The sequence below is a fragment of the Sabethes cyaneus genome, chromosome 2 (genome assembly GCF_943734655.1).
Source record: "Sabethes cyaneus chromosome 2, idSabCyanKW18_F2, whole genome shotgun sequence".
In the NCBI taxonomy this organism is placed as follows: Eukaryota; Metazoa; Arthropoda; class Insecta; order Diptera; family Culicidae; genus Sabethes; species Sabethes cyaneus.
The window spans coordinates 151,069,758-151,089,801 of NC_071354.1; the positions used below are offsets into that span (position 1 = coordinate 151,069,758).

The 20,044-nt window shown below is 39.5% G+C and overlaps 2 protein-coding genes across 3 annotated transcripts in view; one reads left to right on the top strand and one right to left on the bottom strand.

The window, feature by feature from the left end:
- The window catches only part of LOC128734735 (ADP-ribose glycohydrolase OARD1-like), a 33,117-nt gene that overhangs the window by 5,704 nt on the left and 7,369 nt on the right, over positions 1-20,044 (top strand). The window lies entirely within an intron of this gene.
- On the bottom strand, positions 1,560-18,202 carry LOC128734734 (uncharacterized oxidoreductase YjmC). Of its 2 annotated transcripts, XM_053829064.1 has the most exons (7): positions 17,916-18,202; positions 17,703-17,851; positions 14,716-15,068; positions 2,719-3,150; positions 2,447-2,661; positions 2,016-2,372; positions 1,560-1,953 (listed from the first exon to the last, which is right to left on the bottom strand). In XM_053829064.1, exons 3-7 carry the CDS (start codon positions 14,990-14,992, stop codon positions 1,795-1,797), a joined length of 1,440 nt encoding a protein of 479 aa, XP_053685039.1. In that variant the 5' UTR covers positions 14,993-15,068; positions 17,703-17,851; positions 17,916-18,202; the 3' UTR covers positions 1,560-1,794. The 2 variants fall into 2 exon arrangements, with proteins under 2 accessions (XP_053685039.1, XP_053685038.1); XM_053829063.1 differs by having other exon boundaries at positions 17,703-18,202.

Sequence of the window (20,044 nt, forward strand, 5' to 3'; positions counted from 1 at the left end):
TTTTTTGTTAGATTATAGTCACTTTAACAGCTTGGGTCATTCTGCGGGGTTGGGATTTGAACCCGGGTTCTCGGCGTGAAAGGCGTGAATGCTAACTACTACACCGGGACTGACCCCTCAGAAACATCAAAACTTGAGTTTCTGTTTTTTGACACCACAAACTTCATAGCCAGCTGTTAGAGTACAGGACAATTACAGGATCAGTTGCTACGATCCTATTGACTCTAACAGCCTCAACCAGCCAAGATTTGAACATACGACGACTGGCTTATTAGGCCAGCAACATACCTCGAGGTCAACTGGGAGGGGACATTGAACCTTAATAGCATTTGAAATTGGACTTGAAGTCGGTAGTGAAATAGAAATTTAAATAGACTAGAAATTGGCTTTAAAATAAGGCATTGAAATTAGACCTCAATTGAATATCAAACGGCAGATGAAATTAAAATTGTATTTGGCCTTACATAATCGGACATTAAATTGCACTCAAAATTGGACCTGAAATTGGAGATTAAATTGGAACGAAATTAGACTGGAAACTGGACTTAGAATTGGAAATTGGGGACATTGAATTGGATTTGGAATTAAACTTGTGATTGGACATGAAAATTAAATTTAAATTCTAAATCGTACTTGAAAATTGACTTAAATTGGACTCGAAATTATAGTTAAAATTTGACTTGAAGTAGAATCTTTTTTAGCGCAATTAATTTTTTTTATTAATAACGAGCTATTGAATCGACAACTTCGGACTTCGGACGTTTACATATTGAGAAATTATTTTGTTATACATTAAATTTATTATAGAAGGTGAGACACGTGCTCCAGTGTGGCCCAGCCTGGGCATGCTAGTGTTGGTGGAGAAGTTTGACCTTCTTAGGCTCTCTTCTTTAGACTATTTTGTTTTTTTATTTTGAATCCTTAGTATAATTTCTAAAGTATTGCTTGTATTCGTAACCACCCAGTTAGCCCATAAGTTCGAGTCTAGGCTGGGCAGTTCTAGAGTCAGTGGGACTGTAATTATCCTGTACTCTAATTATCCGGCTGCGAAGTCTGTCGATAAAGAAGGATCAAGTTATAAGGACGTTCATAACCCAAAGCTTTGCTTAGCTTGTATTTGTGCAATAAGCTCTTGCAAGTGAAACTTGGCTCGAAGGTTCCCCGTTAATAAATAAATCTGGTGTGCCGCAAGGCAATAGCTTGGGACCCGTATTGTTTATTTTGCTCTTTAAATTACTCCTGCCCTTGAAGGAGGCTGTAGAACAGTATACGCTGACTATCTTAAAACCCGTTTTAAACAAGTATCTTGAATCAAAATGATGCCAATATCTATGATAAGTGCATATTTTCTCCCATCAAGCACCAAAGTTTCAGTCAAATCAGAAAGGCTCAAATTTTGTCATGTCCCTTTTTCACGTGGGACTGCTCTATTTGTAGATCTGTATATTTAGAGTAGTAGAATTAAAAGGCTTTTTCTTTTCGGTTCCTTGTTAACTCGGGGATTCTACTAAGGCGCTCAAAAATAGTTTATAAAATTTGTATATTTCAACGAGATATGCTGACCCAAAGAGAGGGGAATGAAGAAAAGGGGATAAATCCCATAGCAGGCTTGAAAGCCAAAAGCAAACGATTTTTTGGTTTTAACTTTCTCTAAACCCAAATCATCTTGGCGGGTGATGCGGAAGATGTATCAACATTATAGCCCAATACTCAATTAACGAGCATAAAGAATTAACATTCATATCAGGCAGGTAGGCAGATTTAGAATATTTAAGCAATGTCTTGCTTAATATTTCAAACGAATGCAATTGGAGTAACTCCCAACCGTTCGGACAGCTGGTTGCACGTTTTGATTTGATTTTCATGATAGGCCAACCCTCCCTCCTCATCTACTTTCTTCATATGGTTCTTTTCCGGATCTCCAGCCACCAAAACCGGCTTCGATTCATCAGTCTAAAATGAAATACAGAGTTTGTTATGCGAATATGTTACCAATCCTGCTAGTGCACTCTTACCCTAGGCATGTTCCGCAAAATACTATTTAAATCGGACATCCTCGTTTCGAAACCGGGTGCGAAACAGCCGGGGTTGATCGCTACGAAACATTGTCCTAGATTGGCTTCCGAGTCAGCACCGGCATGAGTCCATTTCCGCACTTTGGTAGAATAGTTAGATCCGGCCATAATACCACAGAAAACTTCCACCATCGCAGAGAGACCGTAACCTTTGTAGCCGGAAGTAAGTTCTGTGCCGCCCAGCGGCATCAGACAGCCGGTATCGAAGGCGACGTTCGCGTCTGTGGTCGGATGACCAGATGGATCTTGTGCCCAACCAACCGGAATCGGTTCACCTTTGCGGCGTTGCATTTCAATCTAACAATAAAAACATATATCATCTTACATAATGTATAATGTATACATATGGTTAGTCGATGAATGACACCAACCTTTCCTACAGCTACAGCAGTTGTCGCCATATCTAGTACAAATCCGTCTCCATTTTCAGCTGGAGCACCAACAGACAATGGATTGGTTCCTAGAGCGGCTTCTTTACTTCTGGTTGGACTAGCTAATGGCGATGTGTTAGTCATTGAAATACCTATGCAATTCGACTTCATTGCACGTAACGTGTACCATCCAGCAATACCATAATGATTGGACCCTTTAATTGAAGAAATATTAATGGTTGGTTAAATGGTTAATCGAGGAAAATACTTACGTTTTGCAACAACCCACCCTACACCAACTTCCTTAGCTTTCTTGACGGCGAGATCCATACAAAAGTTACCTACTACAGCTCCCAAGCCATTATTACCGTCGACCCATGCTGCCGCTGGCGTGTCGTTCAACACCGTTGGCACTGCTGCTCCATTGCAGGAATTTATATGCAGATCATTGATGTACATTTCCAACCGGTTCATACCGTGACTGAAGTGTCCTCGGTAGTCGGCCTCCACCAGTAGATCTGCCATTTGCTTGGCGTGCTCCAAAGGTGTCTTCGATTTGACGAAGCAATCGACCATGAAACGTCGAGCTTCTTCCACGGCGATCAAGCGGGGCTTAACGTGAGTAGCCATATTTCTAATTTGTCCTTTGCTGGCGGTCACCCTTGCTATCGATACTGGTTGAGCAGTGGATCTTGAAATGAAGACTAATGGGTCGCTGTTATCAATGCCAGCCCTGATAATCATGCATATTTTATTTATTAAACCGGATTTTAGCTTAACGACCAATTTATGATTGTTCGTCTGTGGTTATGATATCGTGTGCTTAAATTACAAATACGACTAGATTTCCTTATTTTCCCAAATCTATTTTATATTTGTGCAGTTTACTAAATTGAATTGAAATTGTATAAACATAATTGATTCATAAACCTGAACTTTAAAATGCTCACGTAGATCTTTATTGTCGATTCTCGAATTATAGTATTTTCGCTTTCGAATAAAATTACTTTTAATGCATCAGTTGAACTTCAAAAACACAAACTAATTCAATTGAAGAAAAACGTATCGTGGTCCTAATCAAAAAGTTCCCACGAATCAGTGATAGGTAGTGCAACAGTGGCTTCTCCTAATTTGCAAGCCTGCCAGAAGCCTTGCCAGCTCCTATGCAATTCCTGCCCACGAGACACGATCACACTGGTAAGGCACTGGTTAACAGTTACACGATTACAATTCAAATTTTAAGTGCACTTCAGTAACAAATATTTCCGATTACCGTTTGAAGGTGACCCAATGTCTGCGCTGGTGCTACCACAGTCCGATTACTGCTCTGAAGGTTAATAGTATAAATTCGCGAAGGAACATTAAAAATTGTAGACAAAAATATCAAAACATACCATCATTAACCTGCGTCACCGAAAACAAAAATGCGTACGCGCAGCCGAAGTTTGCCGCTACAGAAACCGGTGAACCAATAAAAGAAGAGCAGAAAACCTCCAAACTTCGAGCTTAGTTAACGATTTTGTTTATTGTGTCACGTGGAAATGGTGAGCTACCAAAACGAGCTTCACATGATTTGATTCACTATTCCATTACGGATAGCAAATGTTTTGTCTATAAATACCCAATGTCATTGTTATTTCATTCATGGTATTCAATGTCGTTTAATCAGAATCAGGTTAACAACTATATTTTATCTTATATTAAACGACGAAATGTTTTATCATTTTCAAGATTCTTGGCAGAAGAACAGGGTTTGGCGTTTAATGTTTTGTCTTACCTATATGAAAACAAATCTTTATTTTGTAAATTTTTTTCTGAGTTACAGCGATTTTTGGAATTTACGCAGTTGTGCCCAATAAGTGTATTTTTTCGCCTAGTGTTGAAATCCACAAAAAAATTTTGCATGAATTTTTGATTTGTTACGCGAATTTTGGAATTTATGCGGTTTTTTACGCGGAACGTTTAACACTGAACTTCATTAGAAACTTGTTAAGTACTTTAAAGCTGCTTAACTGTGTTTTCGTAAAGAAGAAAACAATGAATGAATTTGAAAATTGGATAAACAGCCTGTAATATGGTCTTCGATAACCGGTTGAGTGCGTTACAGCAAGGAACATGCAGTTTTTGGACAGTGGGTTTGGTGGACAACCTTCGTTTTCCTTTCCCAAATTGTTCTTTCTTGGCACATTTATGCAGCGAACAGTAAATTTTGAGTGACTATATTGTTTTTGCAATTATTTCGTTGCCAGAGTTTTTGCAAATTTGTTGTGGCTTCCAGTGCCTCTTGTGTTCAGCCAGTAAAGGTTGGTCAAGAAAAAATCTGTACAAGTTATTTATTTTATGAACAGTTTTTTTACAGTTTTACTGAAATATGTTAAGAGTGTACTAAAACCACAGTAGGCAATTGTAGGATTGTAGAATTATATGGCGTCACCAGAACTTGCAGATTCGCCATGAAGATCCCGGGCTATCCGCTCGTGAGTTAGTTGACCTGTTGAATTACCCCAAATTCACAGTACGTGATCTACTCAAACAATTTGAACAACGTCTGACCAATAACGGAAAACCCGGAAGTGGCGGAAAAGTAAAGATAGCTGCTCCTAAAACTCATTCCAAAGGAGCGGTTCTTGTCAAACAGAGTCCGAAATCGTCATCGAAAGACGCGGCAAAAATTGTTGAACCTTCGTAATCCTACAGTCAAAATAATTTTCACGTCGAAACTAGTGGGAAAATTATATGAATATTTTCCATCCAACATATCCCGCACTATTTACGTGAATTCAAGGTAGTTAGCACGCAATTGCCCTTATTCTGCGATTCACGCGACTCAATACGACAATTGTCACTCGCCGTGACATCGAACAAATTCATGGATAAAAACGAGTGCAAAATAAAAAGCCGCGAAATTCACGAAAAAATTCTTTGTTTGGCAAGTAATCTGCAATTGTGGACTGAAAAATGACGTTTTCGGAACTGGTGGCATCAGAAAATTTATCAAAAGGAGTGCTAGAAGAGGCTTTTCGATAGACCAAAGGAATGACAGAAGAAAATAACGAGACAAAGGTGTTTTATAGTATGCCTAGGACCAAACAAGACATGAAGAAAAAAAGCGGAAAATGAGGTTATATAGTTACATTTGATAAGTTACGTGATTCGCGGTTTGAGCCAGGTTATACTGAGAGCAAATTATAACCGTATTCAAACTCAATTTTTCTCTTATGGCTCATGTTGGACGATGTTGCGTAACACTTGAAGATTGAAAAAATTTCTGGCAGCACGGTTAATTGAGTTTGTTTACTAAATTACTCTGCTAATAATTTCTAATTTTTTCAAAGTTTACCAACGTTTTCGCCGTAATTCTTCGATAACCAGTGAATTCTTTGAGTGCTTTTTATGGAAATAGTGAAATTTTGTCTCTCTGTACCCATATTTCCGACAAAAACCCGCAGTGATATTTGCTTTCATACAACCGCTTGCTCTCTATTGTTTGCCCGCTTGCTTTTCACATCTAGTAAGAATGGCAAATCCAGACGTGTGCGACGCAATTATCTGCTTTTGTCCATCTGGCCCGCAGAAGGCAAAAATATCTTGTGCACTCTGCTCTGTTAACTGGCATTTGAAATGTGCCAATCTAAATAACTCACACACGAAATCGATTCGCGAAAATGCCGGGGTATGCTGGTTATGTCCAAAGTGCCGCGAGCCCAGCAACAGGAACACAACCTCGAGTGATTCTATAAACCTCATCCTGCAACGTACCACCTCAGCTTTACGATTAATAGTTGGTCTAATGGATACAATGCAGTCTTTCTGTCGCATGTACTCGAACAACATGCCCAGACCAAGCTGCTGTCAGCAAGCTGCCTCTAATGCGTCACCCAACAACTCCATTCCGGCTACATTCCAAGACCGTATAGACGACTTCAGTTTGAATCTTACAAGCCTGTTCGACTCAGTATTCGAAGATACTAATAAACGACCCCGTACAAGCAGCGCTTCACGACCATCAGTCCTGCAGCCCGAAAAAATCCAGAGAGTTGACGTTCCAGTTACCCAATCGATCTTGCCAACCACTATAGCTTCCATTGTTTCAGATATGGACGTTACTGAAAATTCAACCGTAATCGCCACCGTTACAGAAAGCAACATTACCGTCACTGCCAGCACTAATCAGTCCAATGTAAACAATGATAATCCGGATCAAGTTCCACTCAGTCAGCCAGCCTTACAACCCGTTCCAATCACTGAATCAAATGTCGCTGGTATGCTTCTACCTGCACTAGTCAACGAAGCTCCCACCATTAGTACACCGCACGCTCAAACCAATACCAGGACCACTACTGCTGTCCCACCGCTGCACGCTAACGTCACCGCCAATCCCACTGCCACCGAGAACACCAACATCAACAATACTTCGCTCGCCACTGCTCTACCATCTCGCCCTCTGCCAACCACCAACCACGCTACCGCCTTCAATTTTAATCTGCAAACTGCTATTCCCACCAACTACGCCAACACTGTTACGCCCGTCACTGCGTTTCCACCTCGCCCTCTGCCAGTCACCAACCAAGCTACCGGCTTCAATTTCAATCTGCAAACTGCTGTTTCTACCAACCAACCATTCTCAACCATCTCAACGGCTAGGACCCAGACAAACAACGCTAACCATTTTGCACCTGCTACTGCTGCTGGAAACACGACTATTGCTTCTCTACAAGTTATACACACAAATCGGCCTACGTATTCGATCGCCAGAACACATGGAAATTATGCTCAACCGTCACCATCTTATCGAACAGCATCTGGTAGTATATCGGATAATTTGAATGTAAGTAGTATGTATGATCGTAGCCACATGACCAACCCGACCGCTGTTACTCTTTCTGTGGCACCTTCAGTTGTAAATCAAAATTGGTTCTATGTTACCAAATTTCAACCATATGAAACGGAAGATAATATTATTATGTACATAGCAAGTAAGACCAATTGTAATCCGCACCAAATTCAGTGTCACAAACTTATACGTCAGAATCGCGCAAGCTTTATGCCACTATCATACGTATCTTTTAAAATCTCTGTTCCTGCCCAATTCGAAAATGCAATTTTTTCAGAACTATTTTGGCCAATAGGTGTGACAATCTCACCTTTTTTAGAGAAGCGCCCAATTGTAGGCAACCGTTACCGACCGCTCAACCAAACCATATACCCACCACTACAACTAGTCACCGACACTCGGAATGCAATAGCTCGGTCCCCCGCTCCACGCAGATATCTAATCAACAGTTCGCACATGCCAGCACAGCGCACAGTCGATTCCCCTCATCCGTTCAGTCCCCGCTACCCTCCTCAACGATACAACCATCGTCCAGTAGCAGAATCGTTGGTATGAATGATATCTCGATATTCTATCAAAATGCTGGAGGGATGAACACCCGCATTAGTGATTACTATATAGCTTGTTCGGATGATACGTATGACATCTTTGCCTTTACCGAAACGTGGTTGAATGATAATACATCTTCACATCAATTATTCACTCCTTCATATAGCGTTTTTCGGCAAGACCGTAACGCGGTTAACAGTCTTAAAAAACACGGTGGCGGCGTTCTCTTAGCCGTTCGTTCCCACATCAAAGCGAAAGAGATCTGTCCCCCAAATTGTGCTATGCTTGAACAGATCTGGATCGCCATTTCGCTCGCTGAACGTAATATTTACCTGTGCATTTTATATATACCACCCGATCGCATCAATGACGTAACTTATATTGCTCATCATTCTGCTTCGCTCTTATGGGTCGTATCACAACTGCAGATGAATGACCAGATAATCATATTAGGCGATTTTAATTTATCTGGAATACGGTGGACACGCAGCTCATCAAACTATTTATATCCCGATGTTAGCCACTCTTCAATTCGTCCCAGTATATCCGATATGATTGATGTCTACAACACAGCCGGGGTTTGCCAAATTAATGAAGTGTTTAACTCGAATAATCGTATCCTTGATTTATGCTTCGTTAGCTCGGATTTCTTAAATTCTTGCTCGATCACGACCGCGCCAGCTCCGCTTGTCAAGATTTGCAAGCACCACCCTCCTTTGCAAATAACGATTACGAAATGCACACAACTAGTGTACCAGGATATATCTGAGCCTCTAATTTACGACTACTCCGCTGCAGATTTCCGTGCCTTTAATCAGTTCATTGAACAAACAGACTGGAATGACATTTTTGACGATAAAGACATTGACAGAGCCGCTGAGGTTTTTACGCATATCGTCCTGTACGCCATTGATCAATTTGTACCCAAAAGGACACTTCGACCCGTACCTCAGCTTCCTTGGATGAATGATCGACTTAGACATCTCAAATCACTAAAAAGATCTGCCTTGAAAAAGTTCAACAAGCATCGTACAGCTCACACCAGATCACACTACGTTTCCGCCAACAAACGCTATAAAAACCTCAACCTAAAACTTTTTCGAGCTTATCAACGCCGAGTGCAACTAAGTCTGAAAAGCAACCCAAAAATGTTTTGGAAGTTCGTGAATGAGCAGAAAAAAGAATCCGGTTTGCCCACCTCCATGTCTTTCGGTGATAATACAGCTGACACCACTCAAGGTATCTGCGACTTATTTCGCGAACAATTTAGCAGTGTTTTTGTTTCCGAAACTTTAACTAGTGATCAAGTAGAACTGGCTTCCGCAAATGTCCCATGTCACATATCACTAACCATGCATCCCAACATCTCAAACGAAACAACCAGTAGTACCTGTGCCAAACTGAAATGCTCCACCAATTCTGGCCCAGATGGAATCCCTGCAATCGTACTCAAAAAATGCTCAAATAGCCTTTCTGTTCCTTTAACGTACCTGTTCAATTTATCACTCGGCTCAGATACCTTCCCAAAATGCTGGAAGCAATCCTTCGTCTTTCCAGTGCACAAAAAAGGAAATAAGGCAAGCTGCTGCAACTACCGTGGAATCGCGTCTCTGAGCTCCGTTTCCCAATTGTTCGAAAAGATTACACTCGACTTTTTTACTCACTATTGCCGTAATTTTATAGCGGAGGAACAACATGGGTTTATTTCTAAGCGCTCTACAAACACTAATCTTATGGTGTATTCATCTGCAATCATCCGTGCGCTGCAACAACGTCTCCAAGTTGACGCTATATATACAGATTTTTCTGCTGCATTTGATAAACTAAACCACCAAATTGCAATTGCTAAACTTGAACGTTTTGGATTTTCCGGCTCCATACTGAATTGGATACGCTCGTACTTGGATGACCGCAAGATGGCAGTAAAAATCGGTGACTCTCAATCGATATTTTTTGCCGTAACATCTGGTGTTCCGCAAGGAAGTCATTTAGGTCCCTTAATATTCCTACTATACCTGAATGATATCCACCTACCTATTGAATGCCAGAAATTATCTTATGCCGATGACTTTAAATTGTTTCATATTATACAAAACATAGACGACCAAATCTTTCTTCAAAAGCAACTGGATAGCTTTTACTCATGGTGCGTTACCAACCGAATGGTTTTGAATGCTTCGAAATGCTCTGTCATCTCATTTTCTCGAAAACGCTCTCTATTGCCATACGATTATAAAGTGTCTGGCCAAATATTGAATAGAGTAACTGTAGTCAAAGATTTAGGCATCTTATTGGATACTAAGCTTACCTTCAAAGAACACATCGCTTACATTTCTGCAAAGGCTGGGCGCGCTCTAGGTTTTATGTTTCGTGCAACTAAATTATTCAAAAACGTCCATTGTCTTAAATCAGTCTACTGTTCTCTGGTCCGCTCAGTTTTGGAATATGGATCTATTATCTGGGCACCATATTACCAAAATGGCATTCAGAAAATTGAAGCAATTCAACACAAATTCTTGCGGTTTGCCCTTCGCTTCCTTCCATGGAATGGTCCTAACAACTTACCTTCTTATGAAAGTAGATGTCAGCTAGCTGGACTTGACCTGCTAAGCGTTCGTCGCGATGTTGCTAAGGCTACCTTTGTTGCCGATCTAATTCGCTCGGATATTGACTGCCCCGATTTGCTTAACCGTCTCAATTTCAATGTGAGGCCTCGAAATTTACGTCGTAATAATCTCCTGTTCATCCCTGGCTCTCGCACAAACTACGGCCACAATGAACCGTTAGTAAGTGTATGTCGCGTGTTTAACGTTTGTAATGAAGAATTCGATTTCAATGTCTCTCGTGCTACGTTAAAGAAGAATTTTTGTCTTGTTATATCTGCCTCATAAGTATTTATTCAGTGTGTATAAATTAGGTGTATTATTTGTGAATTAGCGCATAGGATAGTATATAAGCAATGTTGTACTGTAGGATGACATGTTATCTGTTGTACAGTTAAAAGATGAGAGGTTTTGTGCCCACGGGAGAAGATACAACGACATAGAGTATCACTCCCGAGGGCTTTTCCCTACTCCATAGAAAATAAACAATAAACAATAAACAATACTAAACAATAAATAGTGTCTCACATCAAATTGCATCACGCAAAACACGCTGATGAAAATTACCCATTTGATATTTTCTCTTGAAAATTGAGGTAAAAGCAGTTTAGAGTGTATTGTTTACATTATCACCCGTATTCTGTATTTCGAACGTATTGGTATTTTGAACAAAAGTGGATGGTATTCTACATTCCGCTAGCAAAATCAAATGGGCAAAACAACTCGTTCGAAACAAGTCGAACGAAATAAAGACTCGTTCGAAATACAGAATAAGGGTGTATATTTTTATCGCAATCAGTTTTTCTAAAATTAGAAAATTGTGCATTCAACGGCGAGCCGTGTGATTAATCGTTACTAGGAAACTCTGAGCATCGAACGGAAAGAGAAATGCGTTTATTAGTGTAGTTTTATTAGTGTCGTGAAAGCATTTAAACGGAATGCCAATGCTTCGGTCAGGGATGTGGCCAAAAAGTTGAATCTGTCCAAGTCTTTCGTTCAGAGGCCTAAGGACCGAGAGAGACTGCATCGTGCAAAGTGCAGAAGGCTCCAAATCGTGACGAACGGCAAAATACGGTGGGAAAGTCACGGGCCGAAAACTATACACCCCGATGCTACCGAAGCCTCATTGGCCTCACCATGGATAATAAGATTTACGTCAAGGTGGACTTCCGGCAGCTTGCGGAGCTTATGTTCTTCCCCGCCCAGTACAAGTTTGATGTTTCGGAGAAAGTAAGGAAGCACAAACTTTCAATGTTTGCCAAGAAATACATGATTTGGTAAGCGATCTGTTCATGTGGCAAACGGAGTGCGCCGTTCCTGACTACCGGTACTGTAAACAAGCCGATTTACCTCAAAGAGTGTCTATAGAATCGTCTGCTTCCTCAGTTGAAGCAACACAAGTTCTGACCGGATCTAGCTTCGTGTCACTATTCTAAAGATGCCCTGGAATGGTACGAAGCCAACGGGGTCACTTTCGGAGCCAAGGACATGAATCATCCCAACGCACCGGAACTAAGGCCCATCGAAAAATACTGGGCTATTATGCAGCGAACACTACGGAAGCATCCCAAGGAGGTCAAATCTGAAGAAGACGTGTAAAAAAAGCGGGTTTCCGTTCAGAAGAAGCTGCAGCCAGATTTTGTACAGAACCTTATGAGTGGAGTTAAGCGTAACAGGTATGAGCATCATTGGCTCGAGCGGCACGTTCCTCACAATCATGTAGAAGATTTGTGCCTTGCCCATCTTGCCCGTGTCATCATTTACCTGATGAGGACGGGAAGGAAACAGAAGGAATAGGAAGAGAAGGATGAAGAATTTGGACAAACACAAACACATACATACCTAAAAATAAAAAAAATAAGAAAACATCCAATTTAATTCTACTATGTGTATTTTATTCAATGACAGATACGTATTTCGCCTACGACTTGCAGGCTTCCTCAGTGTCTGTTTTCGAACGTTCGAAAACAGACACTGAGGAAGCCGGCCGGAAGAGGTATCTGTCATTGAATAAAATACACATAGTAGAATTAAATTGGATAAGTTTTCTTATTTTTTTTATTTTTAGGTTTCGTATTCTACTAAGACGCTCCAAAAACTTCAGTCAACTCATACATACCGTGAGATTTTTGAACCCCCGATGGGATACTGCAATCCTTGGTAGTTAACTCATCAATAGTACACCCCCTGGGGGGTATGCTCATGATAAATAAGAGCCTATAGGCCGTATCAATAAAACAGTTTGCTTTGCTTTTCCCGTTTAAATCGTATGGGAGCATTTGCTCTAACTCTTTTATTCATACGGGCTTATAGCTCAATACCGCTTTCGGTAAGAAACATCAAAATGTCTCGTAATTTTAGTTTCCTTAAATCCGATTCATTTAAGACGTAGGATCCAAAGATCCTATGACGCAATTGTGCTACTGCAGGACAGTTGCAAATTACGTGATATGATGTTTCGTAGTGGGATTCACATAAATTACAATGAAACGATTCAGTTCAATGAATCGTAATTATATGATAATCAAGTCTGCAGTGACCAGTCAGAGATCTGACAAGAATACTGCAGTTTACCTTAGAGTGTTGCAAAAGAAATGTCGCAACCTTCTCACAAGGCTTAACAATGAAACTTTTCGTTTGTCGACAAGTTTCAAGATTTTTCCAATAACGTTCATGTTCAGATGAAAACCAAGATCGAATCTTTTGTTTTATCCAACATTCCGCAATTGGTAAAGCAGGTTCCGGACCGAAAACCGGCTTTTCTGCTCCAGATCTTGCTAGTTTATCAGCCCAGAATGGCCAGGGTCCCAAACCAGATGGACGGTATTTAGATTGCTTAGTTCTTCTAATTGAGTGTGGTAGGCGATGACTGCTTTAGTTAAGCGTAAGGTGCGAGCATACGGTTATGGTATTGAAGTTTAATGAAATAAATATGCCAAAGGTTTATTAATGGGCTATATTTGATTGTCTGAGAGTTTGAAAAGGATCGGTCAACTAGGTATTTTTTACAGAGTCTTTCCTTGATGCAATTTGATATGAAACACCTTTTACAAAACCAAGATTTCATGATATTTGCTTGTACAAAGTCATGCCACAAGACCGTTAAACAGGCTGGAAAATATCGGGAAAATATCAGAAAAAGTTGGGATGTTTTTAGGAAGCTGTGTGGCCATCCTGCATTAAGCATTAAAGTATTTAACTGATAGACAGATTCATTATAAGCCAAAAGAGATTACTATACAATTTTGTGATCTAGTTTTAAAAAATGGTACCCCTTATCGGCGTAATTTAAACTATATTTTCCATTTTAGGTCAAAAGTAATCATATATCAGACACCGCAATATTTGGTGTTAATATAGAATTTAAGAAAACATGATTTTCTACAAAAACAAAGTGGTTTGGAAATAAATGCATTTATGTTTAATTCACTCGTTAAATGCTTGTACACAAAAAACTTATTGATTGCGGTGACGATGTTGATATTTCTGTCATTTAAACACAGATGTCTTGTATTTGCGATACAATTAGCACTTCTTCGTCTGGTCATATTTGAGCTATTCGCCGTATGTAATCAAAGCGTAAATTAGCATTCGCTAAAAGAGATTTTACTACAAAAGTAACTCTATGACAGCCCTACATTTTATCATGGTGCCATTTTTTATATTTATCAATGTTCAGAGTTAGAAACTGAATCGTTAATCCTACGAAACTGATTTCAATTAAATATCAATACCCTTCGGTGCACTTTTGGCTCTACTCTATCACTCTTATCGAATTTTGAACCTGTTACTGAATGACAATCCATAGAACTGATAACATACATTAACCAACATTGCAACTTGCTGTGCAATTTTGTCAGATAATGGTAAAATAAGGTGGCAATCATCATGGTCATTATCATCGTTATCACTTTTGCATATAATTCTGAATAATTGCAAGCTTAGCGTTCGAGAAAACAATTGGCGAATTTACACGATCATCGACGGTGGAAAATATGCAGGCATTTGGAAATGTTATAATTACGTACCCTTCAATTTAAATTTTTGTTTCTCTAAAAATTCTAAAATTGTCAATGTGGTTAAGTTAGAGTACCTAATTTTTTACAATGTTTGAAAATAAATAAAAAATGAAGCAATCTGAAGTTAATGCATGGCAGACGTATCCGTGTCTGACACCGACACCGATTACGTTGACGAATGCGATATCTTGACGAAGGGTACTTAATCAAAGGTGATTATCCAAATCTTCCTGCGCACCCACTTTATCGTTACTTTACACTTACCCCGCTGTTGATTAGATCCGACGAAACAGCCCGTAAAGACTGCCTCCTGCGTGCACCGAAGATCAGAAGCAACTGGTCGCACAGTTGTTGTCCCGCGTTGTAATACCGCGTCGCGATTGTGACATTTTCCCCTGATGGCGACACTGTAGCGGCCGTAGAGCTGCTGCTGTTTGCACACCAACACAGTCGCTGAGCACTTTGGAGCGTATTGTTTTAGGCAAGAGGCAGCCTCCGCCGCCGCCGCAAGGACCACGTGTTGCGTCGCCGTTAGGAACATGTTTCCCTTTTTTCCTGTTCGTTCACCCAACTTAGTGCGGCAGTTTTTGAATGTACGATGAGAATCGTATTTTATGCTACACACAAAAGTGGAGAGAAAATTGTAATAGATTATAATTCACTGTGATATGTGATTATGTGGAGCGAACTTGAATCTCTGAAGAACTTATTTTTATTTTGGAATATGAAATTTGATTTTCTAGTCTCTCGTAGTGCTAATGCGTTGTGTTTTTTGTTTACTTACTTTGAACTATAATCTACTGAGAAATCACCCACAAATAAAGGACGGGTAATATCTATTTCTTTCTTAACTAAATGGCCTCTTATCAGTATATAATTCGCCGACTGGCAACTTTATCTCTCAGTAGAAAAGAAGAGCGGTAGAAAACCTAAACAAGGGCTGTTGTTGTATGCGGTATCAATTTATCAACTTCGTTTAAAACCAAAAACATCTGATGCGAACATCGTCTACATAGAGAAAAAGTAAACAAATTAAAAAGCATCTTAGTCTTTCAAAGAATATACACAACAATTCCATGAAAGCAGTACTATCGAAACTTAAAAGTGCTTCGATTTTTGGCAAATTTTGTGCACTTGTTCCTTTAAAATTTAAGACCCATGATTTTTCCTATTTACACTTAGGGTGTCCCTTTTGCGCTGTTCATTATTTATGCCAACATTTCTTTATTTTACAAATTCATAATTGATCGGTGTCTTAGACCGAACGAAGGGACAAAACTCTGATTTCGAGAAAAATGCGTTCAAAGTTTGCTGTTCTGTATGATTTATGCGTATCAATCGTTCGAAATCATCTCATAATTCTGGCTGTTTGCAACATTTATGTAGTCTGATCAAAGTAAAATATAGCTTAGAAAATTCTTGATTGTTTGCTGTTATTAACTAATTTTTTCAAATTTTGCGACTTGGTCCGGTCTGACTTAGCACCGACCAATTCAAAAGCAAACCCTTGGGTTTAAACGTTAAGACTTGACCCTTCTTTACCGACAGACTTCGCAGCCGGCTATTCTGGACAATTACAGGGCTAGGGCAACAACATTGAGGGGATTCATCTAGCAGCAATACCGAACCGAAATTCGAACATACGACGATTAGCTAATTGGCTTGTTAGACTAGTATTGTACCTCGAAACTAACTGGGCGCAGTCATGAAATAAGGTTTTAATCATTGTTTTGAAAGTTTTCCATTCAACAAATGAGTCACAGTGGGATTGATTTTACTTGTGAACAGAAATTATGCATGCAATGTAATTGCCATAATTTGCTCTTAAAACATACATCTCCTTCTGGGGCAAAATGAACCGCTCTCTACAGGGCAAGATCGCCAGCCTGCAATTGTAAATCCCTTACCTTAAATCAGCAACTGTCATTGCAGAACATATTTGTAACAAAATAAGCATGTATTGTTTAACATATTTCTGTCTGTCAATGACCACAGCGGAATTCGAACTTTCAATGAGACGGATTTCGCACCAACTCGATCAGAGATTGGCATGATCCTCTAAGATTTCAATAATATTTTGCGTGTATAAAGAGTTCATGGAGATAATGAAACTGTGCGTATTTAGTTTTTCCAATTATTTATATTAATTGGAAGATGAATGAATGTTATCAGAATTTAGTGGGTAATATTCACTGTATTATTTTGAGTTACCGTAAAACGGGGTAACTTTAATCGTCGGGGTAACATTGATCAGTTAGACCAGCGGTTCCCAACCTTTTTTCGGTTCGCGTACCCCCTGACGGATTTCCCTATACTATTCTGAAACGAACTAAAGTTTTGGCGTACCCCTGGGGGTTCGCGAACCCCCATTTGGGAACCGCTGAGTTAGACCATTCTGATAAATAAGTGAAATGAACAACTTCTGCAAACTTTCCTGAATTGGTCAACGTTCATTGGGGGGATGATCAATGTTAACCCATTTTATGGTAGTTTTGTTTTGAAGTGATGGAATAAATCGTGGTGTATAGTGAGCTTCGTTAAACTTTTTGAGTTTTCTTTTCTAGAATAAACAACTTGGGTTAGTAAATCTACATTCAAACTAATCGTGCCCTTTGAAATTGAAATTGAATGTTGTACAGCAACCCCAATGTGTATACACAATATGATTAGAGGTTAATTATTTATTTCATTTTTTGAGTGTTGGTTTGTTCACTATCACGTCCATTGAAAATTTTGAGCTTAGCTACGAATGTTTATTTTTGGGGTGAAATGACGACCTTTCCTCTATGCGGAAAGCAACAATCTAATTGTTTTTTTTTCAATCACAATTTCTGACCTGGTTCGAACTGTTACGTTACGTAACTAGATTTCACATTATTTATATTGCATCAACATAAACACTTCTACTGATAGAAATGGGTATGTAAGAAATGTGAGATTAAATATCAGTTACATGGCACAATCCTAAATTAGTCAGAAGCTTCAATACTGGTTGTACTATCATTTTGCAATTAAACAAGCGCGTCCATCAGTAGTAACAGAAGCATTGCTAGTTTTTGATGCACATATACAACTACTAGTTGCAGTAATCAACAAACTGCACTTGTGGTTGACTTGAAGCGAAACACACAATTTTCACATGATTAGCACATCTTCACGGACACAGTGTTGACATTATTTATATAATCTTTTCCACTTGAACTTGAACGAATCAAGGCGAATTCGTTGCACGGTGTACGACATTTACTCACCCGAAAACCACGGCCTGAACGAGAGCTCAACGTGCGTGCGTCTTCTTGGATCAACGTTGAAATGCTTCTACTAGATGTCGGATATCACCTTAACCACATCACGAAAATCCAACCTTGTAAAAAATTAACGGTTTTGTTCAGAACACTGCCTAAAAATAACACACACGCCTAATAACGCCAACCTCGACACCAGCTGAGAGAAATTCGATTTACTTATTCTGGCTAATATATTCAAGCACCAATCACAGCACAGGTTTGTCCTACTAATTTTTCAGGCTGTAACGAGAATCTGGAACACCGAACCAAATCATAAAATCGATCGAGCTGGAACTAGGTCACGCAAACCGTCGTCCAGTACAAGTGTTGAAAACATGTGTTGTCCGTAAAATTTTAGGCCAAAAGCAATTGCGAAATCTGACACTTATCAACACTAACAGTAAATACTTCTCGCTTTGTATATGTACCGGAGCACCGGAACGAAATGTTGTAATTTTAAGTGCTATCAGCTATGCTTCTTCCTTATCAACGCTAGACGAGAGATAGTGTACAAAATAAATACTGTATGGTCGATGCACTATCATGGCAGGTGACTAGTGCAATCCATTATGCATCGCATTCGCATACCTACCACACTTCGTAGTTCGAATGGGCTGTGTGCGATACTAATACAGCTGATTATTTGTTTACAACTCAACGGTATTCTGTGCCACCTCAATACCACCGTACGAGCTCGGTGGTCGGATAAACGTGGATAAAGCATGCAGTGTTTATCTTTGAATGAATATTGGCGACGCTTGACGGTGCGCATGCGTGGGGGACAGTGCCTCTTCAGTGAGCAAAAAATTAGTCGTTCAGTTAGTTTGATTAGTTTTCGAATTTTTTTAGTTACGATGTCATGTAGTGCAATTTCTTTTTTGAAGTGTGTTTTAGGGAAGTGTATTTTGTGACAACTAACTCATTTTAAGGTATAAGTTATATAATTCAGCAGACACTTGACGCACAGAGGACAGACATTCATTCACAAACAAATGTTTCGAGAACTCTTGGATCAAAATTCATATTGATATCGTTACATATTGCTCAATCTCAATATACTAGCGGGTCTACAATCTACTTTCCCAACTAAATGTTTCTATTCTGACCTGAATGATTTGAATGCTGATTAGTTTCTAATTTCTGCACAAGCTTGTATGCAATCGCGTTGGCGAAAAGCAGTAGGAAACCTAACCAGGGGCATTTTTCGAAATTACCCGACAAAATAGGCTGAATTCTTGTAATTGGTTAAAAATTGGTACGTAAGAATATTTAACGGACTCATGAATGAAATCAATGTTACTAAAATTTCAAGGTCTCGTATTTTTCTAAAAAACTTCCAGGGAGTTTTGACGGTTGTGAAAAAAATGTTCAAAATATTTGTTAAAGCTTGTTAATTTTCAACGTTGTTCTAGAGTTATGGCCGGGAAACTAGATTTTTCTTAACGTTTCCCGAGTAACTTTTCAAAAGAACTTAAGTAACTTTGAGAGCCTTTCTTTGGTGTTCCTTTCTTCTGATCATCACGGCGACATAAATATATTTCGTCTCGAACCATCATAACAACTTTCGCCAGCCCCAAAACCTCCTGCATACAAATTTTTATGTCAATCGGTTCAGAAGTTTCCGGGTCTATAAGGAACATACATACAGACAGACAGACAGAAATTCATGTTTATAAGTATAGATTTTTTAAATATCTTTTAACCGGTAAAACGAATCCTTATAAAATTTGGCCGATGTATTTGCAAAACTAGAACCTCCCATTTGTCGGTATCGACGGTATGTCATTATTAGACATGAAGCAGATGAATTCGGTCGTGAACAACCGAAATCGTATACTCGATTTAGTTTTTGTAAATGAGTATGTCGTCCGTGAATGCGCTGTACTCCAGGCTGTTGAACCGCTGAACCCAGCTATAACAACCACCGTGAATTGTTCCAGACTATCTGTTACACACGTTAAATGAAATGTTCAGTTTTCACGTGCCTGTAGCTCGTCCACAACAGAAACCTCCATGGGCCAATCGGAGATTACGAGAATTAAAAAGAGGACGTGCTAAAGCGCTCAATTGCTTTACACTTTACATGTGCAGCGTACTCAACGAAGCCTGAAGCGGAATCCCAAACGGTTCTGGTCGTTTATGAATGGAAAACGGAAAGAGCGAGGCCTCCCATCGGTAATGTCACATGGGGCAGACACTGCGAGCTCTGTCGATGAAATCTGTTGCTTATTTGCAAATCATTTCTCTAGTGTCTTTAAGACTGAAAAAGTTGCTACACGAATAATCGACGAAGCTCTTCAAAATGT

Coding starts and splice junctions, on each gene's coding strand:
- LOC128734734 (XM_053829064.1), bottom strand. CDS start 14,992: ATGTTCCTAACGGCGACGCAACACGTGGTCCTTGCGGCGGCGGCGGAG. Junction 2,373..2,446: donor CTGCTGTAGCTGTAGGAAAG/GTTGGTGTCATT, acceptor TTTTATTGTTAG/ATTGAAATGCAACGCCGCAA. Junction 1,954..2,015: donor TTTTGCGGAACATGCCTAGG/GTAAGAGTGCAC, acceptor ATTTCATTTTAG/ACTGATGAATCGAAGCCGGT.